The sequence below is a fragment of the Haliotis asinina genome, chromosome 2, assembly GCF_037392515.1.
Source record: "Haliotis asinina isolate JCU_RB_2024 chromosome 2, JCU_Hal_asi_v2, whole genome shotgun sequence".
NCBI lineage: Eukaryota > Metazoa > Mollusca > Gastropoda > Lepetellida > Haliotidae > Haliotis > Haliotis asinina.
Genome location: NC_090281.1, coordinates 32,302,915 through 32,329,475, shown reverse-complemented (window position 1 = coordinate 32,329,475; position 26,561 = coordinate 32,302,915). Strand labels below are relative to the sequence as shown.

General features: G+C 40.2%; 1 protein-coding gene across 1 annotated transcript; it reads right to left on the bottom strand.

Moving 5' to 3' along the window:
* Positions 1 to 2,997: 2,997 nt before the first annotated feature.
* On the bottom strand, positions 2,998 to 26,561 carry LOC137273611 (uncharacterized). Its single transcript, XM_067806370.1, has 10 exons — positions 26,246 to 26,561; positions 20,063 to 20,338; positions 19,575 to 19,729; positions 17,360 to 19,044; positions 16,577 to 16,705; positions 16,202 to 16,353; positions 15,132 to 15,249; positions 14,502 to 14,973; positions 4,018 to 12,001; positions 2,998 to 3,781 (listed from the first exon to the last, which is right to left on the bottom strand). The coding sequence occupies exons 2-10, from the start codon at positions 20,296 to 20,298 to the stop codon at positions 3,565 to 3,567; spliced, it is 11,148 nt and encodes a 3,715-aa protein (XP_067662471.1). The 5' UTR covers positions 20,299 to 20,338; positions 26,246 to 26,561; the 3' UTR covers positions 2,998 to 3,564.

Genomic DNA, 26,561 nt, shown 5'->3' with positions numbered 1-26,561 from the left:
TTGGTGCTCAGAAGTAACATATGGGTGATACAGAGTTATTGTTTAGGACTGATGTGAAGCTGAAAGTGTGGTCTTTTCATATGTCATTCCTTTAACACATTGCTGACGTATTTGTATGTAGTTTACTGGCCAGGGTGGTGACGATGAAATCCTATTTCACAATGTAAATACCGAGAACCATATTGACCAAACTATTAAAGAATCTCGAACATTTGGCTTCACAAAATACATTGTCTAAATTTCAGAGCGTTTCACTCATTCTTTGAGAAGTTATTGAAACTAAATCACACTGTACATACTTCACAGTGATCGTGATCAGTATATAGCAATGGTCGTGATGTGAAGACGCTTTCAGTGATAGTGACTTTCTGTACGAGATTGATATCTTTATGAAAGTATCAAAATTGTTGATTAATTAAATTTCAAAAGAGCGATTGTTGTCAATTTCAGATCAGGTATCGTGGAAATATCGGAACGTGTGGTTATTGTTCCACAGAGACACCAACATCAAAAGGTATAAAGTGACGGCAAATACCGATACTTACCAACCCTGTTTCACATTGTGCCACATAAACTAGAAGAATCTAGGGTAATATCAAGTATTTGCAATCGGTCAAAGTCACTTTTGAAGGGTTCCTTTGGAAACTTTTAACCTCATGAAAAAATTGTGAAAGCCGGTGATGGGGAGGAGAGACCATTGAAAATATCTGTTTTAAGTACGACGGGTGGATGTGGTGCAAAGATAGAACATAATGCCACTGTTACGTTTATTGACTCCACTCGCAAACCCGGTCGTCTTGTTATTCTAAGCATGGACAATAACTGGATCTACACTATTTCTTCAGCTAGTAGCAATTATAGACAATCTAACCATAAACTAAAATGAAAGAGTGAAAGACTAATGTTATGTCTCCTATACGAGGGCTGGTCAAAAGGTTCTAGGCCTACATAACTTCTGGTGACACCAACTAATCTTAGGAGTGTTGGACGGTTTTCTTCATCAGTATTTCCAGTTATTTTACTCAAATAGATCAACTATTCCAAACCCATTGGAAGCGGGTTCGCTGAAGTGGGACCAGGATTTTGTTCCATCTTACATTCTTTTGGTGGGTTGTTACAATGCAAACCTATCCATGCTCTGCACGCACTCGAGATAAATCCCTTCCTCGTAAGGTCGGTGGGGTAGCCTAATAATGGTTAAAGCATTTGCTCGTCACGCCGAAGACCAGGGTTCTATTACCCACTTGGATACAATGTGTGAAGCTTATATCTGGTGTTCCCTGCCGTGATATTGCTGGAATGTTGCTAAAAGCGGGGTAAAACTACAGAGCTGCAACGTGCTGGTCAAACTGAGCACGTCATGAGTCTTGTAGTACTTGGTACGTTTGTTGTATGTTGTATGTATGTTGTATGTACAGGTTGTAAGCCCCTTGTCATCAACATGCCTGGTCTGTTTCATAACAGTTACTTCTATTTCGCTTCCAGTAATAATGAATCTGAGATTAAGATGTTAATTTTAGTCCTTATGAACCCACTAAAGCATGTGATTATAAGCGCTAACTCTGATAACTGCAGGAAAAACACGATCGCTGAGAGCTGTACAGAGCGTGTACAATTAGACGATCAGGATCACTTCATCAAACATTTTTGATAAATTCTCTAAAATTAGGGAAGTAAATAACTAGAAAATTAGCTCAAATGAGCACCAAACTCATGCAAGGCTATATAATTATATTTTCTATTTCTTCCCTAACAAATTTATATTGACACAATCCATATTTTTCTATGTGTTACAGAATGCTACTAATCTATATCTCGCCGATAACTCTCTCAATTTTACACCTACATACATTATAAATGATATGGTGATGCTTTGATGCCTACACGTGCACGCACTATGCTTAGTTATGATTTGTTTGTGATTATACATAGAGATATTTTCATCAACCGGTTGCGTGCGTAATTTCCGATCACTAACACTGATGTGCTCGTTGTACAGAATCACTACCACTGGACGCCTGTAGTACAGGGTTCCAAGTGGATGTATAGGGCCGTCTCCTATTCTCGCCGTAAACACGCTTTCTGCCGAGATCGCCGATGCGTGATACTTAGCGGTTATTAACATCACAGACCGGTAACTACGAAGTGGCCCAAGTATGCGGTTGATTAATATTTTGCAATGTAATTGGTGAATTTTTACCAACTTGGGCAAATCATAACTTTTTCCCAGCCTTTCCGACAGGATTCCAGTTCCTTATGCATCATAACGTTAGTACCTCTTAATGCAGCGAGAATAGGAGACGCGTCGATAAGTCAGTGGCGGACGACCTAGTTTTTTTCACAGACCTCAAGAGTGGTAATACCTGGTGGATCAAGCAGTTGAGAGATGAATATGATGTTTGTTTGTTTGTTTGTTTGTTTGTTTGTGTGTGTGTGTGTGTGTGTGTGTGTGTCTTTGTGTTCATTTAAAAAGAGCAAGCATTCATACGAAAAGAACTGTTTGTATTATTTTTCAGCCGATACCCGTAAGTACCGACAACAGGAAACGCCAGCACATTATTATCACAACAGTGTGGATGCTTACCAAGAACACATATATAAGTAGGTTTAACTAAAATCATTAGGGACCATTCATAATTTATGGCGATGATGACTTTTATGGAGATGATCGTATGTACACCTCCCCATCCCACCCAACCCCCAACCTCCCACCGCCCCATTGTAATGTGCAAAACCGATGCCCCCCCCCCCCCCACACACACACACACACACCCACCACCAACACACTTCCAATACCTGTCATATTGTTAAAATCCATGCCTCGCCTTACCTCTCCAAAAGAAAATGGTACCGCACCCGACGCCATAACTAATGAACGGTCCCTTACTGATCTAACAGATCTTTAACACACTTAGTACTAGCATGATAGGTTTGAGTATCAGCACAATATTACCAAATCATTGTGGATACATAAATAAATAACACATTATAATAAGGAACTTTCATTAAAATCATTGTTGATCTAGCAGATCCTCGGCGAACACAACTTATAACCAGCACAATAATGCTAAACATTTTATACGTAGCCATTTTGTGCGCAACACCCATTTAATTCCTGGGCACTTAGCTCTTAACACATTTACTGCATGGACACTGGCACTAGACACACTTTATACAAACACGTTCAATAATTAAAGCCTTGGCACGCAACTTATGTTATACTACATGCATTTTGTACATCAGTCTTGTTGAGATATATCTACTTATACTATCTTACACTACATGCATTTATATATAAACATAAACATTTAAATAACAATATTTTGAATATTTGCTTGGACCCATGGAGATTCGGACTAGAATTTATCTGCAGCAATTCCATGCTTCGTCTAGAAGGTAACAGACAGAATCGGGGGTCAGATTGAGGTTTGTTTAAACTGTCACAGGGTTGTCTGATCCAGACACATTATTCATATACCGCCGTCATATAGCTGAGTATTGAGGAGAGAAACGTTCAATAGTTGTTTGAATGAGTTATTGAAATGTATTCTCAAACTGACTGTCTTACTCCTTCTGAAGGCACCGGTCATCTGATGACACACATCGTGTCTCACCCATTGACTCGCTGCGTCTTAACCGTGGTGCACTTCCGGAACGTGGACAGGTCTGTGCATCTTCAAAGGTGCATCCTCGTCCATTTGAGGGATCACGCTTTGTCCGTTTGGAGGAGTAAGGTGGATCTTCAGAACAGGTCGCCTGGCGTTTCCTTAGATACCGCAAGCTGAAACATTGAAATTTGTGTTACATTTGTTGGTATTTAACTTTCAACATCTATGTATTCTACAACATTGTCAATCTAAATTCAATCTCTGGGTCAGATTTAAATTCGACTAAATAATGCTGAATAACAATTGGCAATTGTAATGTGAGAAACAATTTCATGCAATCAGATACGTACATGCAATAACAACGCACTTTGATGCGCTATTTTAAATCCCACAGTCCAACAAATCTCACCTCTTCATCACTGTAGCTCTGTGTTCAGTGCAGCACATGTCAAGTGGAGTTCGCCCATCTCTATCATGGATGTAAGGATCTCCTCCAGCCTTTATCAGCTCCTGAGCAATGTCTAGTCGTCCAATCTCACAGGCATAGTGAAGTGGTGTCCGCATGAAGTCATCACATGCATTAGTATGGGCATCATGTTTCAAGAGATGTTTCACAACCAGTAAACACCTTCCAATACAGGCATAATGCAGAGGTGTTTGTCTCCGTGTATCTGGGTTATTTGGCATAGCGCCCATAAGTAGCAACTGTTCCACAAAGTATGAATTTCCATTTTCAGAGGAGCGATGAAGGGGTGTTTGCTTGGCAGAGTTACTAGTATTTACTGCATTACACGCAATCCTCGGATCAATGCTTCCAAGCCAGTCAATTATAACCCTGAACATTTCCACTTGTTCTGATCTACACACTTCATGAAGAAGTGTGTCACCACTTCCACTGACGTCAAGACAGAGTGTATGGGGCAACAGGTACTTGACAATCTGTACTTGTCCAGCCAGATAGGCAACAAATATAGGCGTGTTACCATCATTGTCTTTGATAGTTGTATTTGCCCCATGCTCTATCAGAACAGTGACTGCTTGGCTACACAAACGACTTGCCAGATGCAGTGGTGTTGATCTGTTAACAGTGTCCTGGTGGTTGATGAAATCATCAAACTCTTCACCGAATGATTTCCTCAACCACATGACATCTAGTAAGAGATCGACTATGACACCATGGCCACATTCACATGCAATGTGGAGGGGTGTCTTGCCATGTGTATTTCTCATGCTAAGATCTTTGTACCATGGAAGTAGTTCACCAACAATTGCAAGTTCGCCTGTGCAACAGGCTACATGCAATGGTGTATTTCCAAAGTCGTTTTGACAAGGGTCAGCGTCAGATACCAAATAAGGTCGAAGAATTGTTACAACGGGTGCAACGTTAACATTTGGTTTGTTTGTAAGTCCATGGAAAAGAAGATGAAGAGGCGAATCACCTTGAAAGTTTCTACAATCTACAGATGCACCGCCTGTTAATAACGCCACTACAGTGTCAAGATGCGTATTAAAAGAAGACAGGTGAAGTGCCGTTTCATTGTAATTGTTCTTATCGTTAACGTGACTTTGACACAGTAGACTGCGAACAGCGGATGAGTACCCGTGATATGACGCAACATGAAGTGGCGTATCTCCGTCACTATTTTTAAGCTTTACACAATCTTTCTTATCGTGTTTTAGAAGATAGTCAATAGCACGAGTACTGCCTGTCTTTGCGGCAATATGAAATGGTGTGTTGCCGTGATCATCTGTCATTTCCATTACGTTGCTGCACCTGATTAAAACATTCAACCTGTTTTTGTTGTCCATTGACTCACAGAGGTACATCCAGATAGTGTTTTGCATTCTACCATATTGGGTCAACTTTGAATGGGCGAAGAAGATCCGAACAATTTTGTGATTGCCTCTCCTCATTGCAATATCGAGCGGTGTTAAACCTTTGCGGTTTCTTATCCATGCCAGATTAGGAATGGTATCAAGAAGGAACGTACATACTATGTGTTTATCATAGGAACACGCCAGGTGGAGGGCATTGTCACCTTCATCTGTTAAATGATCGAGATCCATTACTTCTTTGAGTAACATCTGAAGAATAGTTATATGCCCCCTTCGAGATGCTATATGGCACAGCATTTCCCCATCGTTAGATTTTATACAAAGTTGTTGTTTGTTTTCTACACTGAATTTCATTATGTTTTGTAATGTTTCCACGTCTCCATGTTCACATGCTTTGTGGAAGATTGTGTAACCACTTGAATCGACAGCAAATGAATTGGTAGCTGACGGCAACAAACAAGCAACTACATCCATGAATCCAGCATCATATGCAAGATGTAAAGGAGATTTACTGGCATAGAGATGACTGTCATCCATGTCTGACAGCCATCCAGCACTGTATGCTATAAGTATGCTAGCTACATGATCATGACCACAGTCACAAGCTACTTTGACTGGAGGTACAGAAATAGAATCTCTGTCTGGTTCATCAATCACTTCAATCACAGTTCCTGTTTCTCTCATAGTTACCGTATCATTCAACTTTTTCTCAGTTTGATTTGAAGCTGGAGTGTTTTGTATGGTGCATCCTTCAATAATATGTTTTCTCAACTGACACACTGACCAAGAAGAAAGAAAAACTTTTGTGACCTGCGAATTACCTTTCTCACATACTTTCATGAGCATGCTTTTACCATACTGGTCATTTTCAAGCACATCAGCACCTTGATTTATAAGATACTCTGCCAGGCCAAAGTGGTCACCATCCATTGCGGCATGCAATGACGTCATACCCTCAATTCCACTTTTAACTGTCTTTTGAATGTCTTCTATGGATTCTCTTTCCTCTTCAAATATGTCACTCAAAGACACGGAAAATGGGGAAAAACACTGAAGGCCAATTGAGGAAATGCTAGCTCCATTTTCTATCAAGTATTTCGCCACATGGAGATGACCTCGTGTACAACATGCAGTCAAATAGTTACTGCCATTTGCTCCCGAGATTTCGGTCTTAGCCCCCTTTAACACCATTACTTTGATAACATCAAGGTGGCCCTCTACTACAGCTGATAGAAGAGGTGTGTTGTTGAATTTGTTTCTGAGGTTTGGATCTGCATTATGTTCCAATAAACACTCAGCTATTACGTCATATCCTCTTGCACATGCTATATGGAGAGGACTGCGTCCTTTATGCCCATTTGCATTTACATCTGGATTTGATGAAAGTAACGCATTAACAGTTTGCACGTTTCCTGATTCACATGCATGATGAAGCGGAGTATCACCTTGACAGTCAATTTCATTTGTTGCAGCCCCTTTGTTTATCAAGTTTTGCACAGTTTCTGTATGACCCGACCTTGCTGCAAGATGCAGACAACCTTTCAAAGACACATTTGAATCGCAATTAATTAAATCTTTAACTATATTCAAATATCCTTCGGAGGCAGCACACTGAAGTGGTGTCTGTTTGTCCATATTTTCAACATTACCAGCGTGGTGATATCGAATGAGAAGCCTCACGCTTTTCTGACACCCTCTCTCAGCAGCAATATGCATCGCAGTTTCTTTCTTGCAGTTCGTCAGAGAGCCATCAACACCACGTTCTAGTAAGGTGGCAACACTGTCGGGAAAGCCAAATCTCACAGCATGATGAAGAAGTGAGTTGCCATCAGAATCTACACTTGCCAACAACTTTTTGTGAACATTTTCAGATACAAGTTTGAACACATGAGCATTATTTAACATTGAAATTGGCACATGTAACAATGAAGTTGTATACACGAGGATTGATTTTATGACAGTGAAATTATTACTTTCCATGGCTGCATGAATAGGCGTTTTACCTTCATTGTTTACATGGCATGGATTTGCACCATTCTCTAATAACACTTGCACAGCTGAATCTCTTGCATGTCTGCAACATATATAGAGACCAGTGCTCCCAGATTGATCCACATGATCTACATGTGCCCCAGAGTCTAACAGTAAGTGTAGTATGTCAATGTTTCCTCTTTCACATACCAAATAAAGGGATGAAGATACAGCCTGATCCGACCTGCACATTTCAAATTGTAACAATAATCTGACAATGTCAGTATGTCCTTGGTAACATGCTTCATAAAGAGGTGTCGTATATTTCCTATTTACACCGCTATAATGGAAGTCAGGAAGCAAAGTTCGAATATGTGGAACTTTGTATCTGATTATATGTTTTTTGTAAGTTATGTCATTACAGAATTTGTGCAATAAATAGTCGACAATAGCCGTGTGTCCATGTCTTGATGCAATTATTAGACACGAGTCTGAATGGTGACCGGATGGATATTTCTCAAAATAGCGTTTTACCAAATCTGTGCTGCCACATGCAACAACCTTGTGGAGGAGGGTACCCTTTACATCAAGAGTATTGAGTAAATTAAGTATTTCAATGCATTTCATATTTTTAAAACCTTTCGCTGCTGTGAGGGTATTTTGGAAACAAGTTAAATTACACATTTTCGTTAGCAATAAGAGAGCTTGTGGTGAGTCAAGGCAGCCTAATTCTTTAAGGGTGAATTCTAGACTTATATCTGGAGGAAGTATCGGTAGCAGCATCCTAAATACAACGAAATGTTTGTTTCGAAGAACCCACTTGAGAAATGACGATATCTCGTTATTTCTACTCACATGTTGCCATTCTTTAATGGACCGTTGGATAAACTGATAAACGTCTGAGACAAAAAATCCCTTTCTACAATCTCTTACAAGTAGTAAATCGGCATCTGACACAGTACCTGTTTTCTTCAGCAACAGCTTAACTATCTCTAGATGTCCATATTTACAAGCTGTAGCTAGCAGTGAATACCCATATCTGTCGGTACCAGTGACACTAGCCCCATTCTCCAGCAACAGCTGAACTATCTCTAGATGTCCATTTCCACAAGCTCTACCTAGTGGTGAATCCCCATCCATGTCGGTACCAGTGACATTAGCCCCTTTCTCTAGCAGCAGCTGAACTGTCTCTAGATATCCATATTTACAAGCTGTAGCTAGTGGTGAATCCCTATCCATGTCGGTACCAGTGACACTAGCCCCTTTCTCCAGCAACAGTTGAACTATCTCTAGATGTCCATTTCCACAAGCTCTACCTAGTGGTGAATCCCCATCCATGTCGGTACCAGTGACACTAGCCCCTTTCTCTAGCAGCAGCTTAACTATCTCTAGATGTCCATTTCCACAAGCTCTACCTAGTGGTGAATCCCCATCCATGTCGGTACCAGTGACACTAGCCCCTTTCTCCAGCAGCAGCTGAACTATCTCTAGATGTCCATTTCCACAAGCTCTACCTAGTGGTGAATCCCCATCCATGTCGGTACCAGTGACACTAGCCCCTTTCTCCAGCAGCAGCTTAACTATCTCTAGATGTCCATTGAAACAAGCTCTACCTAGTGATGAATCCCCATCCATGTCGGTACCAGTGACGATAACCCCTTTCTCCAGCAGCAGCTTAACTAACTCTAGATATCCACTTTCACAAGCTCTACCTAGTGGTGAATACCCATTTATGTCGGTACCGGTGACACTAGCCCCTTTCTCCAGCAGCAGCTTAACTATCTCTAGATGTCCATTTTCACAAGCTGTAGCTAGTGGTGAATGCCCATCCATGTCGGTACCAGTCACACTAGCCCCTTTCTCCAGCAGCAGCTTAACTAACTCTAGATATCCATATTTACAAGCTGTAGCTAGCAGTGAATACCCATCCATGTTGGTACCAGTGACACTAGCCCCTTTCTCCAGCAGCAGCTTAACTATCTCTAGATATCCATATTTACAAGCTGTAGCTAGCAGTGAATACCCATATCTGTCGGTACCAGTGGCACTAGCCCCTTTCTCCAGCAACAGTTGAACTATCTCTAGATGTCGATATTTACAAGCTATGGCTAGTGGTGAATCCCCATCTAATTCGGTATCAGTGACACTAGCCCCTTTCTCCAGCAGCAGCTTAACTATCTCTAGATGTCCTCTGTAACAAGCTGTAGCTAGTGGTGAATACCCATCCATGTCGGTATCAGTGACACTAGCCCCTTTCTCCAGCAGCAGCTTAACTAACTCTAGATGTCCACTTTCACAAGCGCTACCTAGTGATGAATCCCCATCCATGTCGGTACCAGTGACACTAGCCCCTTTCTCCAGCAGCAGCTTAACTGTCTCTAGATGTCCATTGAAACAAGCTGTAGCTAGTGGTGAATATCCATCTATGTCGGTATCAGTGACACTAGCCCCTTTCTCCAGCAGCAGCTTAACTAACTCTAGATGTCCATTTTCACAAGCTGTAGCTAGTGGTGAATCCCCATCCATGTCGGTACCAGTCACACTAGCCCCTTTCTCCAGCAGCAGCTTAACTATCTCTAGATGTCCTCTGTAACAAGCTGTAGCTAGTGGTGAATCCCCATCCATGTCGGTATCAGTGACACTAGCCCCTTTCTCCAGCAGCAGCTTAACTAACTCTAGATGTCCATTGAAACAAGCTGTAGCTAGTGGTGAATGCCCATCCATGTCGGTATCAGTGACACTAGCCCCTTTCTCCAGCAGCAGCTTAACTAACTCTAGATGTCCTTTGAAACAAGCTCTACCTAGTGGTGAATACCCATCCATGTCGGTACCAGACACACTAGCCCCTTTCTCCAGCAGCAGCTTAACTATCTCTAGATGTCCTCTGAAACAAGCTGTAGCTAGTGGTGAATACCCATATCTGTCGGTACCAGTGATACTAGCCCCTTTCTCCAGCAGAAGTTTTACCGTTCTAACATGTCCATGTCTTACACATTCTGATACAATATTGGAATCACACATGACAACTTTTGCCGAGCTTATATTTACCAGTATCCTAACCACATCAACATTGTTTGAATATGCAGCAATGAAAAGGGGGTGTTGGCCATCCACAGTAACAGACCTATCAGCATCATACTGCAACAGTAACGCAATGATATCGGTAAACCCCGCTTTACACGCTTTATGTAAGGGTGTATCAGACCCATCGTAAGGGAGAGGATAACCTCTTTGACTCAATATCACCTTAGCGACGTCAAGAAATCCCTCCTTACAAACTATATCCAGTGGCATTTCATTCTTGTAATTCAGCATTGTGCAGTCAGCTCCTCTCGCCAACAGCATGGATACATTATCTGATTCCCCTCGCTCACAAGCAATATGCAGGGGCGTATTTCCTTCTGCATCCCCTTCTGAGATGCAGCATTGTCTTGCAATCAGTGCCATGAGATCGCGGTTACCTGATCTACAAGCAGAGTGTATTGGTGCGTTGAACATGACATCGTGGAGATTTAGATCTGCACCATGCTGTATCAGACATTCCACAACATCTATATTCCCTTTAGATGCAGCAGCTAAAACAGCAGTACTCCCTGGTAGGAACGGTTTGTTGGTTCCGGAGTTTTCGACTAACTGTGCATTGACATCAAATCCACTCTCCAGGAGATAAGACACAACGCCAGCATGTCCGTAAAGACTGGAGAGGTGGAGGGGAGGTAAGGCATGGGTGTCATATGACTCAATAATTGTCAGAGAGCTTTCCATATTGTGTGCAATGCCCGGTAGGGTCAGTTCACTTTTAGGATTCTTCAGACGGTGAGTTAAGTCGGTCTCTATGCAGAGTAACTGCACAATGCTGGAATTACCAGAAATACAACATGGTGTGAGACAAGCCGCCTTTTGGTTAGCTGTTAAGCAGAACGACAGTGACTTGAACAGTTCAGCATTGCTCCCAAAGCACATCCAATGGATGAATGTTCCCCCAAACGTTCTGTCTGTATTTTCCAAAATGTTTTGGATATCATTAGATTTTAACTGATTTTTAACTGCTGTCAAGAACAACAAATTGAAATGAAAATAGCCAAAAGAATCGTGAGACAACACTAACGCTAGATTACTTTGCAAAACCTCTTTTGCAAATCGTCTTGCCAAACCCTCAACCATTTTCCTCTTTAGACACACATAGAACCCCCCATCTTGTTCATGTACCCTGATATGAAGGTAGATGAATTTCAGATCGATAATGTCAATGTATTCTTGAAGGTGATCTGCAATCACTGTAGTTAGTGTTCGTTGTATGCCTGTATTCCTAAGTATGACAAGTGTGTTCTGTTCTGATATCGAGACAAACTTTTCTAATCCAAGGAACGCATTCCTTATTTCAGTGTTTGTAGTTGCCTCACAGCTACATAGCTGACAGCCCCAACTGAGATATTCTTTCAGTGGGGAAGTATTTTCTTGGTCATCAAGAGCCGTTAAGGATAGCCGTCCGTTCATGATGCAAACAAGTGTCAAGGCTACAAAGGAAGACTTTTGATTTCGGAATAGGTCTTCACAATATGAGCGTAAGTCTTCTGGACACAATCCTGAAATAAAATAAAGGTATTATGACGAATATTGAATCATGAGTACATTTGGTTCACATATCGGAAAAAACCAACATATATGAAGCTTGACTATACTCTCCTCATAAATAAACGCATAATGAAAATCGCAATTTCATGTAGCAATGCATTAAAACGTGATTCAGTTTACAGATGGGTTTGCTCTGTTTATGAGTTCTGTAGTGTTTATGTCTTGAAACATCACAACAAAACGCACCATCAATAAAGTACCCGTATTTAACAGCATGGTTTTCAATTTCGGAGTGAAGTGCCATAGAATACACAATTCACATGTAATGCACGTGAAAAGTAAGGATCAGATAGTCTCAATGATGGGTATAAAAGTTTGATGCTGTCTGTCCATTATTCACTGTATTTGGAACATTATTGATGACGTTCTGCGCGAACCATCAGGAACAGGTTGATATAGGCTGGTTTACGTGTCAGAAGACCATATTTTGGTCCTGTACTTCGACACCAACATCGTCTACTTCGAGTTCAATGGTGCACCAACTTTCAGGCCCGGAACCTGCCGAATTGGCCTAGAATCTGGTTCAGTGATGAATCAAGATTTCTATTGGAACGACGCAATCATCTGCCGTATGAGAAGTGATTTGGTGATGATCCAGGGCAACCTAACAGCTCAACGGTACTGTGACAAAATCCTTGATCGTCAGAGGGAGTTGTTTCAAAAGGACGATGCCAGGCCCAACGTCACTGTGCTCCCATGGACTAAACCCCGATTGAACATATGTGGGATGTCCTGGACAGACGGGTGTGACGCCGTAACCCTCAGCCCCAGACAATTCAGCAGCTCGCACAGGCACTACAGGCAGAGTGGACTGCGATTGAGCAACATGAGATTCTGAGACTTATTCGTTTGATGCCGAGGCCATGCCGTCCAGTTTTGGATGCCCACTGTGGTCACACTTCGTATATATTTCATACCACCACAAGTCTCCATGTAGCACTTAAACTGACTTTCCTCGAGTTGGTGCCAAAGACGGACAAATCTACATTCTCAGTGTGCAATTTCGCTATATTCCATTGACGTATAAAGCCTACATGATATTTCAAAATAAACATGAAAATAAAGCTGAAGTTCGTATATGCGTGTTTTTTTTGAGAGTATACATCAATAAAATACTTCATATCTGAAACTAAATTAATGTTAAATGTTTGGAAAAGAATGCTGATATAACGAAAAGTGCCAAGACAGGTCTAAAATGAAAGGTACACAATCCTGAAAATATAGGACCATTATGGCAGGTCTGTGCAAACGCTGAAACATTGAGTGTAAACATAAACGCATATTATGAAGCTGAAATATATCAATGAGATAATGTAAGCTAAGTGAACGTTATTTGTTTTGAAACAAAATACTGTAATAAAAAGTGCCATACACGTCTCAGAATGAAAGGCAGGTGAGAAATATATATACTGACATTTGTATGAAATAAGTGATCACATGATGGATATGTGATACAGAGAATGATGGCGTTCGGTTCAAAATAGATAATAAATACTGTCGCCGTTGAACTCCACTTAAGTGTGAGTGTGAGTCAGTGATTCTGTATGTGTGATAGTGTGTGTGATAGTGTGTGTTTGATAGTGTGTGTGTGTGAGAGAGAGAGGATGTGTGTGAAGGTGAGAGTGAGTGAGTGTGTGTGTTTGTGTGTGTGTGTGTGAGAGAGAGAGAGTGAGTGAGTGATTTTGAGTGGGTGGGTGTATTCCCAGAGTATTCCCTCTGTCTATTACGTAAGAACCACATTCAGGGACCACAATTCGTTAAGAATGTGTGAACGTGAGGGTCAGTCTGGAACAACTTGTGAGTTGTCAAAACAGAAGAGTCAATCTGCTAATGTGAATAGAAGACAGTAGGAATAATCTGTGAACGTTGTCAAAACGAAAAGGTGGCTGCTGATGCTGGTGTGAACGTTACTGCTGCTGGGAGTAGAAGGTATTAACTTCATAGTACAAAGTGAGAGGGCAGTGAGAGTAGGTTTGTGCAATAATTTATCTTTAATTTTAATGCTGTTAACTGCTGGTCTGAAGAGGGAGTTTGAGTATTAATCTATCTTGCGAGTGGGGGAGAGAGAGAGGGAGTGTGAGAGAGTGAGAGAGAGAGAGAGAGAGAGGGGGTGAGAGAAAGAGAGTGTGTGTGTGTATGTGCGCGTGCGCGTGCGCGGGAAAGTAGTGAGTTAGTGTGAGTTAGAGTGTGTGTGTGTGAGCGAGAGCGAGTGGGTGAGAGTAAGTGCGTGTGTGTGTGAGAGAGAGAGTGTGTGTGAGAGAGAGTGTGTGAGTGAGAGAGAGAGTGTGTGTGTGAGAGATAAAATGAGGGAGAGTGAGTGTGTGAGAGAGCGGGTGAGTGTGTGAGAGTTCTCATATAAGGAATTAATTAAAGTTGTATAGCGAACAAAATTAGCCGTGAAATGAACAATCACAGATTCTGTAATAGCGTGAAAGGACTTATCTCCCTTACCTGACGTATCATCCGGATAAGAGGACACCATGTGACCTGTTGATATAATCTCCACTGATCTCCTGTCTTCATTGTTGTGACTACCATCTGTTACAATAATGTTGGTGTTGTCAACCATACCTCCGCGTTTATCTAAACGTTCTTCTGCAATATCAGTCGACGGTTCCACTTCCACGTTAGACATATCTCTCAATAGTTCTTCACAGTTGACACTTTGCTTGTGGAAGTCGATGGCAGATGTTTGTGTCGATGTCCTCTCCAGAACATCCTGCGCTTCAACGTCTTGTTTGCTGGGACTGGGGATCTCTACGATTTTAACCTCCTCGGAAGAGGGGATGCTGTTTTCTTCAATGTCGTTCGTCTCTACGTCTGCTGCATCTAGAAGTTGTTGTTTAACATACTCCCGATATCCAGATACGTGACAGTTCCTCATAATAGCAGGACAGACACCTGACAGCAGCGCCTCCGCAGCCTGCAAGGAACATTAATACCCTTGAAACATCTTTATTCATATCATGTTGCTGAGAATCTCTTGCTTCTTCCTCATAGTTAACTAAAATGAGTAGAATAAATTCTTTTACATTTATGTGAGGGGTTACTTCATAAAAAATACGTGCTTCACTCACTTACCATAAGAATAAACACACCACAGCTGCTGCCGTCAGTTTGTGGGAAGACAGGACCATGGGCTTCCCTCCAGACAGAAAGATTCTCTTTCGTTTCTCGAGTTCTACATTCCATGTACGCCCTGTAACCAAATCCGTAAAGGTTTTCTGCATAAAGTCTGTCTGAAAACATTGATCAATACATTGATACTGAAGTCTAATCTCAAATGATCATGAAAATGAGGTTAACAAGAAGAACGATTGTAATACAACTGAAAGGTATCACAACCTCATCTTAATTCGTACTTCAAGGAGCTCTTAAGGTTCAGTCTTCTTTATATCTGAGACCCTTTCTTTTTTTGAATTTGCTCTTTTGGCTAATGTTGAACCAGGTCACTATGCACATGACGAGGCTAAAATGTAACATTCACTCTACGTTGTAATGCCTACTGTAGCGGAAATGAGTGAATGAGTGAGTTTAGTTTTACGCCGCACTCGGCAATGTTCCAGCTATATGGTGGTGGTCTGTAAATAATCGGGTCTGAACCAGAGAATCCAGTGACCAACAACGTGAACATCGATCTGCGCAAGTGGGAACCGATGACATGTGTCAACCAAGTCAGCGAGACTGACCATCCGATCCCGTTAGTCGCCTCTCACGATAAGAAGAGTCGCCTTTTATGTCAAGCATGGGTTGCTGAAGGCCTATTCTACTCCGGGACCTTCAAGGTTCAATAGTGGAAATGAACCTTGAATGCTAAGCAGAAAGGACATCATCTGTATTAAGAGGAGTAACCTACGGAACCTTTCGATCAATGATGTATAATTTAATAAAGTTGCATTTTGACACTAATTTGCTCGCATGGTGCTTATGTGGATATGCTGAGATGACATGATAAGACACGTGTCTTACCCTCCGAAATTATTGGAAATATAAGAACATTCCATCCTCAGTCCACCCATCCTCTAAATGATATCAAAATAATTAGGTTTTCAAGCATGCTCTTAAAGTATGTCAGTTTCAAGCGCTGAAGTTATATCGACCCATGTCCTAACGCACACACAGTATTGTTCTAAACATCTGGCGGTTCTTACTTCCAGTGTTGAAGAATTTCTCTCTGTGTACTGTCTGAGGGTTTTGAGTTAATCACGCACACATCCCCATTCTTTATGTTCGCAGCAAGCAGTATCCAGTGACTGTGTCGACATATCGGCATCAGAATCCACGTATACTCCATCAGAGGCACCTGAAATTATTAACAAAATGTGTTATATATAGTCACGGTGGCTACAGCCAGGAAATATACAGACAGCATATACTATCATACAACATAGTCATTAGACTAGTGGACGAGTGTAAGCAGCCATGGTACATCGGATAATTGACATTAAAACAGTTTCAAGACATGGTTATGTTAGCCATATGCGAGCAACTTACTGTACAATAAACAGTGATTGCTCCGTGCCTACCTCTTTATACAGCCACTCTCCATAATTCTTCTTTTCCCATAATTTAGCAAGGAAACATTCGAAGATAAATACTTTCGTGCCCTCTTTAGAGAATCGTTCTTCCAACACATGCAGGAAGGCATGGATCACCTGAAAAATGTTAAATTTCATGTATAAGGATTTTGTATTGTTTATTCATGTGAATTAAGGGTAGCGAAAGCGTAGGGCCTTGAAGAATCCTGCTTGATTGGGGTTCTTGAAGCAACGAGTCGATATCAATCTGCAACGTACGTAATGTAAGACTTAGTGACATTAAACTCCAGTTACGGTGATATTAGAACTGAGCAGCAAAATATACATATTAAACAGTTTAATCAGATAGCATTTACAGTTGAAATCACTACTGAGAAAGAGGAAAGGTGTTAAGAATAGTAAAGATGACAGTTTTGTAGTTTTGCATGAAATTAAGTTGGTCCAGTATTAGATAGATCGAGGACTGCAATCCTTGGAAAGGTTATTCTGAAATACCTGCATAAGCTGGTAACGAATGTGATGATTATAAACATAATGCGTACTGTTGTTTAACTCTGCACACAGTGATATCAAATACATCCACATGAAATCTTACATTAACCATCACATTTTTCACCCAAGATTAATGTAGGCAAAACTATTTCTGTCTGGCTAATATTAAGCACAATCTCAACGTCAAGTTATTGTTATGAAAATCATTTCTCAGCAAACTGAGTTGAACTGCTTTTATGAATTTGATGGAAAATGGTTTCAAGTCAAGAAAGAACTTACGCTATCGTCAAGCCATGATGATTCGTTCAGCTTTATAAAGTCCTGTCCAGTCACTGTATATCTGCCAATTTTGAGGCGTACATGTTTTGATACCTCAACACTGCTATCGTTGCCCACAGGATTTAAATGACCTGGTCGTTCCTTGAGAGTTTCCATAATTTGAACAACGTCTGCTTGCATTTTAAATGCTCCTAACACTAATGATGCAAGTAAAGGAAGTAGGTGACATGAGTTTGTGTTTTGTTGACAAATTGAGGAAACATTTTCAGTTTTGAGAAGAAGGTCAGTGGTCATATTGAAATCAGCCATCCATAGATTCCTCACTTGTGTGATAAGTGTGGAAGCTGTAATAGGTAGAGACGATGAAAACCACTGTGAGCAACTATCTTTGATACAGGAGTTCCCAGATGACCCATGAGTAGATGCTGATGATCGATGTTCATCGGCTTTGTGTTGCTCATAGGATTGCTGCTGATGTACATTCCATGTACTCTGAATTTGGAGGAGTAGTTGAATAATCTTCACAAGCCTGCCATCTTTGACAGTGGCGTGAATGAATTCTTCGAGTGACACAGGTTGTGTGTTTTCACAGCTGACATTCGCAAGCGCGGGAGGACCTGGTGCAGTTTCAGCCAATTTGACATCTCCTGGTGTCTGTACTGCGGTGTCTGAATTTGGCTGTTTGTCTTGACAAGTGATTTGACAGGTACCATCCCTGGAAGGGGAACACACCAAACCGTTTTCCCTAACCGTCTGCAAGAGATCATCATGTGTGATAGAACTGCTGGACGTAATACGTTGATCTTGGAGAATGGTTTCAAGGAAATCAACAGCCTCTGATGCTTCTTGGTCTGTGTCTTCTCTGCGTATAGTCTGTAGTACGTTTGCTCCATCACCCGTCAAAGGATGAAGATGATCTGATGTCTCTGATTGTAAAGTTAGTTTGTTATCAGCACCTACAGCAGATAATGCTGTGTTGTATTCTAAACCAAAGTCTAAAGGTGTCTGTATCTTTCTTACTGGAAGAACATGACTGTCTTCTGCTGAGCCCAGATTGTCTTCATTGTCAGGAGAATGAGATGATGCTCGAACTGTTGGCTTACAGCCTATGCGTTGTAGATTCTTTAGCCTTTTCGGTTTTTTCCTTTTCCCTTTCTCGGGGCCTATTTTGTGGTCCACTTCAGTGTCGTTCTTTGAAGCAACTACAAGATTGCATAGGGTGGGCTCTCCAGTTTTGTCCAACCTGTTGGGGTGACCTTCCTTTATGCAGTCTTTTTGCCCTCTGTATCTGGTATTCATGGCTTGAAGACGTGATCGTGGTTTATATACTTCTGGAATATCCGAACTAGCAGCTTGTCGATTCAAAGAAGTTAAAGTGTCTGTGAAATTACTGGAAACATCTTTGATGGCTCTGATTACAGATGGGCAAAGTCGAATGTATGGAACGGATGCATTCTTGGAGTTGCCATGAGGAAGATCTTCAGCAACTCTCTCATCTCCAATGTACTGAAATAGCACAAGATGATTGTCTTCTCCTAAAAGGATGTAGGCTTGCTTCTTAAACCTCTTGTCCTTGCCTGCCCTGGTCTTTATAACAAAGAACAACTTCTTGAACTTTGGATCTGCCTTGGGTTGTTCTCGTGTGGCATCGTGGTGGAAGTGGTATTGGTCACATCTCCAGTCATCTGCGTGAACATTAATCTTACAGCTTAAGTAATTTTCTTATTTATGTGAGAGGGAGAATTACATTAATTTTCTTTTCACAAGGACAGGTAAGAAATGCAAAACTGCAGAATGTAATGGAATACTGGACATTGTTTCCAGAAGGTAAACATATTTTGATTAGAAACAAATTATCCTTTAGAAATTGAACGTGTTTATAAATAATGACCACAGTGTTACAAGAAACCCACGTCACAGAGATCACATCTGTAAAAGAGGATTTAGTGTTTAAACCCATTTTTAAACTAGACAATGAATCACACGTTAAATGAGTTGGTGAGTTTAGGTTTACGTCGTCAGTTTCAGCAATAGTCTAGCATTATCAAGGCGAAGGACATCAGACATGGGCGTCACACATTGCACCCATGTGTGGTGGTCTTCTCTTTCACCCGTGGCTGGCCTACCCAACCGCCCCTCATATGTTAAAAATCAGTGTGGCATTTTCAAATTGACAGTGTGAAAAAAACAAATGACACGGTTATAAAGATCATACCTCGTTTGTTGACATCAGTGAAGTGATAGAGAAAGACCTGTCCTGCCCTGGGTTTTACGGGAGGTTGGGTGGTGACTCTGCTGAAGTCAGGATTTCGGAGGATGCCAAGCACTTCCGTGGTGGTGAATGGTTCGTCTTTGTTGGTATACGGTCGGCTGAAATGTATCTCAGTTTCAAGCAAACAAGCATTGCATCTTCCTAACACATCATTATCATGAACCTAAATACATAATCAGAAATGGTTTCATGTGTCTGTAGTTACAATTTTCTAAATACTACATAAACTGATCATCTAGATGTTTCGACACCTTGCCCGTTTATTCAGGTCATGTGACTCTTCGATAAACCCATCTATTTCTGATAAACAGGAATGTGGATTATTCCCGAATGAAGTTCCTCACAAAGTTGTCATAACTGAATCTGCAGATATTTATTATGGATGTGACATGCGTTCTGTCGCTTTGATGTATTTGATAGATCATGCATACTTCGAGGGAATCATCTGCTGCAGATCCTGCTGTCGTCTTGATGATGGCCCTGGGTTCATTTCTATGTTTCCACTGAGAAGCAACAGAAGCCCGATGACTAGGAGAACGTGCCGCGGTCGACACGAGAAGCTTCCCCCTCCTGCTGCCATGACCTGAGTGGTGTCTGTCTTATGGCTCTTGTTGGGTTGGCTGTATAGTCCAATCCGGGCTCTCCAGGTTTCTATGGTTACGCCCATCCTTGTCCGGTAGGGTACGCTTTTTCAGAGAGGTGACGATCTGTATATAAGTGTGATGGAGTCTGTTTTATTCAGAAGCTTACAGCGTAAGGTAGTATCCACATTTCAAGCTGCATATTTTACTCTTTTTACTGCAGTGGTAAAGAAGCCAGTTGTCTCTTTTCTTGTCTTTACCATACATAATTGAAAATATGAAGAATTTTAATTTGAATTTTAAACTTCGGATGTAGGTTGCCATAATGCAAAAATACTGGTCCAAGCTACTTTACATATACATGCCCCCTGCAGCGATATGAGCGTTTCGAAATAGGGGATACCTTCGTAATTATGAAAAATGTTTTTGATGGCATACAACTGAAAACGGCTACATATTATAGTTATCTCGGTATCATGTTTTCTACTAGGCTGTGTTGGATTGTTTGCACTAAGATGCTTGGGGCAAAAGCCAGTAAAGCCTTATTACTTATAAAACAATTACAACATAATTTTAGAACTACTATGTATTCCCATCCATGTGTTATTTAAATTGTTTGACTGTAAAATACAACCGATACTGTTGTACGGGACAGAGGTGTGGGATTTTAGGAGAGAAGTGTTGTTCAAAATTTCATAACAACGGTTGTAAATTTATTTTAGGGGTAGGTAAACATATATCAATAATGCTGCATCAGCTGAATATGGAAGATGTAGTATGAATGTAGATTATCATCTTAGATGTGTTACATTTTGGTGTAAACTATTAAGAATGTCTAATGATCATTATCCCAAACAATGTTATAGTTATATACTTAGACTGGTTTCTGTTGGTAGGATTACGTGGGTTTCTCAAAAACGAAAGCTCTTAAATGAATATGGATTTGGTAATGTTTGGCTTTCCCAAGATATCGGAAATGTGCCATTATTTTTAACATTATTTAAACAGAGATTAATTGATTGTTCAAATGAATATATTAGTAGCTATGTCTTGGAATCATCCAGTCTTGTATATTTTAAATATATTCTATCATCATTGGACCCGTGAAGGTCCCGGGGTAGAATAGGCCTTCAGCAACCCATGCTTGCCATAAAAAGGCGACTGTGCTTGTACGAGGCGACTGACGAGATGGAGTGGTCAGACTTGCTGACTTGGGTGACACATGTCATCGGGTTCCGAATTGGGAAGATCGATGCTCATGTTGTTGATCACTGGATAGTCTAGTCCAGACTCTATTATTTAGAGACCGCCGCCATATAACTGGAATGTTGCTGAGTGCGGGGTAAAACTAAACTCACTCACTCACTCACTTTATCATCATTGCCGTTTGACAATCATATTTTAAGAATTAATGTAAGAGACTTAAGAAGATGTTTATATTTGTTAAGATTCAATGCATTACCGTTACGATGTAATATTAAGTGGGAAAAAACTATGAACTCTGATGTCATTTGTAGGATTTGCAATAGTAATAGAAACGAAGATGGGTTCCACTTCCTATTTGAATGTGATACGTATGCAACGCTTCAAAAATCATATTTACTTCAATGGAATAATTCTTGTAAACTCATAAAGATAATAATTTCTAATGACAAGTTACTTTTATTGAATTGTGCTAAATTTATCAAATCAGCACTTAAATGTTGATCTGCTTTATAATGACAACACAAATGTCTGCCTATTGTCATTATGCAAAGTATCATACACATTGTTTTTGTACATGGGTCAGTGGCCTACAAACTGAAATAAACTTCTTCTCGTGCCCCCTACCCTCTAAGTGTTTGTAACACTTGACGGAGACGGCGTAATTTGCAAATTCATATAAAACCGGGGCAGGCTGACCCGATCCTAGCATGCCATATGTTACAGGTAGTATCCAGGGCGGATGAACTGGTTCATTGGCAATATGTGTTTAGCAATTCAGTTTTGTCTGTAACACCAACACGTGTTTGACATTGCTGATCTATGACTATTCAGTCGCAACATGTGAATTACAAACACATGTTAAACTTTACTGTATATCGAGTGCTGAATGCACTCAGATCAAAAGGCTGCATAAAAAGGAGATTTACCTTTCATGTCGAGGAATATTCCAACAGCTCAAGTCTTTGAGATTTACACTGTTGCTTGTGTGGTCAAAGTTATAGCATTCAAGGACTCAGTAAGGTTTTCAAAACGTTTATTGTGGACAAGAAATGAATAGTTGAATCATAAGTGAAGAAAAGGCAATTCATTTGCTTATTTAGACCTGTGTCAGGTGTTCTACATTTTTCTACATGTGAAAAACTGACCAGCCTTGGCATGTGTTTATAACGAGTGAGATCAGTGAGGCAGGGTACGCTTGCCTTTTCGTGAATCCCTGGAATCATCACATTTTGACAGATACCTGCTCCTAACTGAACATTCCACTCTGTTTTCTGCAGAAAATTCTCATATATGTGAGAAGGTATTTGTAGGTAAGATTGTCATTATTATCCAGGTCACTCACCAAAGTAGGTTCCGACTGAGATCTTGTTTGAAGTTTGCAATCCACACTACAAGACACTTCGCAATACGCATTCCCAATCAAATTTGACTCGACTGCCAAGGTACAGTTGATTTGTTCCTCTTTGTACTGGGAATCAGGCAAGGACTGATTTTGGTACAGTATGGTTTTTGTTTGTTTTGAACACTGAAAGTAATAATTGTTCTTGGATTTCCCTATTAATTGTGGTGTGTCCTCAGTTACACCTTAATGTGACAATCCATTCTTGTAAAGCATTGTTTATGGCAATGTTGTGGTACATTTAGTTAACAAGCTGTATTGAAGTTTATACTTTAAAAATGATCACTGGTTTTGCTGAAATAGATTTTGTTATAGAGATGTGAGAATATCTGTAGCAATAACATCTATAACCGTGTCGTATAGAAATCACTGATATCATATCCAACATGATCTGACTGCATATTTGATTTATTATTTAATTTGTTGATATGATTTGCCAAATATGCATTTTTGTTAAACTCTTTATGCGATGGATATCAAAACTGAACGTGCATCTGCAAAATGGAGCTGACGGAATATCGTCATTTATATATGTGAATGTGATATTTTGAGTACTCAGCTCATTTTAGTGTGTAGTTGACCTAGGTATCATTGACACAACATGCAAAAAACAGCTATGAATGAAGACTGGATTGAAACCAGCTGGGAGTTGTCTAAAGGACTACACATGTACATGCACTGATGTGGAAAACCTACACTTTGAAACAATAGCAAGCATAACTGTAAAACTATCTGGAGAATCAAGCAGTATGATACAAGTTTGTTAATAGAATCACCGGTAATTTCAACTTCACGTTTGATGCTATTATGTCTTAAAAGTCAACATACAAAGAAAAATGATCCGTATGATAATAAAGAATGTTCGCGACAAGTTCTGTGCATTTACTCACATATCGAGCGCGACTCCCATCGGTTAATCCATTCATTTATGAACTCGTATAACCTCTGTTATTTCGAAGCGTTGGCAGTAAGGAACTTCATGGTGCTATCATAAGGAACACTGTCTGTGCAGGTGCCCAATGTCATAAGGATATCCATATATGTCTAACTTGGGTCATGTGATCATCCAATCACCGTCAAGCATTATGTCATAGGCGTGTTCAGTATCCGTGTTTTATGAATTGATATTTTGAATTCGAAAGGAGTCGATTACCATATCTGGCAATATGGAAAATATATTCGTGACATCATTTCGAAAATGTAAAAGACACGTGGACACACAAACAATTTGTGAAACAGAAGAGACCCCTATATTAATTTGATTTACCCTGACAGAATTATGAGATCACGTGATATGCAATGTTCAACCACACACACCCGGTATTGTAGGACAATACGCTTATTTTAACAGGTCCTAATGTTATGCGTTTTTCTTTTGATAACACACGCTCCTTATTTGTTTGATATGTATGTCGAGGAAATTTATATTTACAATATATGCTGGTTCATGCTATAAAATAATCTCTGTCCACTTTACTGATCCGAGTTCAATAACTGATAAGGTATTATCACGAGATATGCAGTTTGCTGTCATACTCACTTTCTCCACAAATCTGGCGTTATTTATTTTCATCGGCTAGCATGCAAGTTGCATTTGTTTCAGCGAGTGAGTGAGTAAATATTTATCGGCAATATTGCAGCAATATCGTGACGAGAACAATTAATAATTACATTGTATATCAAGAGAATTAATAACGAAAACCTTGTTGACGAAGAACAGTAAAACCAATAGTGTATGACAGATATCGATTTTAAAACTAGCAATTAAATCTGAAACAGTTCAACTATAGAGGACAAAACAGCATAAAAACGGGCTATTCCTGGCCAACAATTGAAGTTAGATCGCCATACTAGGGACCATCGTGTATCTATTCGAAAGATGTATTCAGGAAACTAAATATTACATCAAAGTACGGCTATGTGGCTGGTACGTCATACTGGCTTAACAGATCCGAGGTTTGGGAACCATTTTCTGGCCCTAAGCCATGGTTTACAACAAAGTCGTAGTGACCTTGGTATCGAGGCTTTATGAATTCCCTTATTTTGAAAGGAATAAATTGTTACAAACATATCTAAAGGAACGGTGTTAGATGAGGGGACAATACATCTGTATACATGTGTTAGTTTGCTTGAGGGTGTTAAAGGGAAGAAGTATAAACATAATAGAGATTATAGTTTGGACCTGGCCACAGGAAAGTCACAGGCCACAGGCATATAGAATGGCTGAACGCTCCTGATAATAATGACACGGGCTTAAAGTAATCTTTATCGATTCCAAAACTGTATCACATATCTTGAAAGTACCATAAACGGACATTTGCGTCAAAGCACCCATCAACTATATACCTTGCTATGTATTACATTTCTTAAATATAGCCTTAATAGCATTTCATAACAAAGTTCATTTGAACATGAAATGTACAGGAAATGTTCACTCCTGCATAAGTTCGGAAAATTGAAGCGAACCTTGTAGACATATGCTCGACCACAACAGAATGATAACATGATCACGTGCAAATCCATTTCACCACCTTTTTTCTCCTGAGCTAAATGTGAATTTATCTTTCACCCAGAATATTACAGAAATTCTCTATTATTCTCCTTTAAGGTTTGGTAGGTCGTTTACAGGATGAGTAGTTACATTAAACAAACACCTAAAATTGATTATTGAATACATAGGGCGTGCAGCCTGAAAAACTGTCGCTCAAAGATTAAATATACAAGGTGTGTAGGGGACTCGATTGACCCCAAAGGGGAGCTGTGTAATATCATCGATCCGACACTTTCCAACAAACATGGGTTAAGGAAGCAACGCGCACTGTGATATGAATAGACCTGGAAAATCATGCTATAATTAGTCCCAACTAACACTAATAAGTAACAGCATGAATACTTTTTAGACCATCATCACCAAGGAGCATGGCATGGGTTTGTAAATAGGAGCAATATGATTTCTACTTCAAGTTAACTCTCGTCCTGTCACACAGTCAACATGATTTAAAACAAATTTCTTTGCTACTGCTCACATTTCAAGATCGATTAAAGGGCCTATCCATTAATAATCCATTCACTTTATGAACTCAGAGAGCCTATTTACTCCGAGGCACCAACGCGTGAAGGTGTCATAATGAACACTGTCTCTGTGCAAGATAAAGAACAATGTCGTGCATGTTGTTTTATGACTATCACGAGAAGAGTGAGTAATCAGTTTGTAAATGAAAACAATGTGATTTCAACTTCAGAGGAATTAATCTATCTCTATCAGCTCTGATCCAATTGCTGTAGAAATCAGACGAACGTTACTTTATTCTGGGTAAGGTTTAAAACTGAGATCACCTGACATGCAATATACAACCTAGATATGAAATAAAAGCTAAGTTATGAAACGATACACATCATGTAAGAAAAGTCCAACCATGTATACTCACAAATAGGAGTAGCGATTTCAACATGGAGTTTCCTCTCGTTTTCTCTCTCATAAGGTCAAGATGCAATGTAATGAGATCCGTCCGATAACAGTGAATATTCCCTGCATATGCTAACATTTAGGTTCAAGTACTCACATCTCCAGGTCGGTTACAAAACCCATCCGCTAGTCCATTCTTATTAGGACCTCACTGACCCTAATTACTCTCAAGTACCCCGGCTGAACACCGTAAGGAACTTCTTGTTCATATCATTATGAACACTGTCATTACAGCAAAGTGAAGTGTGTCCTCCATATGTACCCGATTGGGGACATGT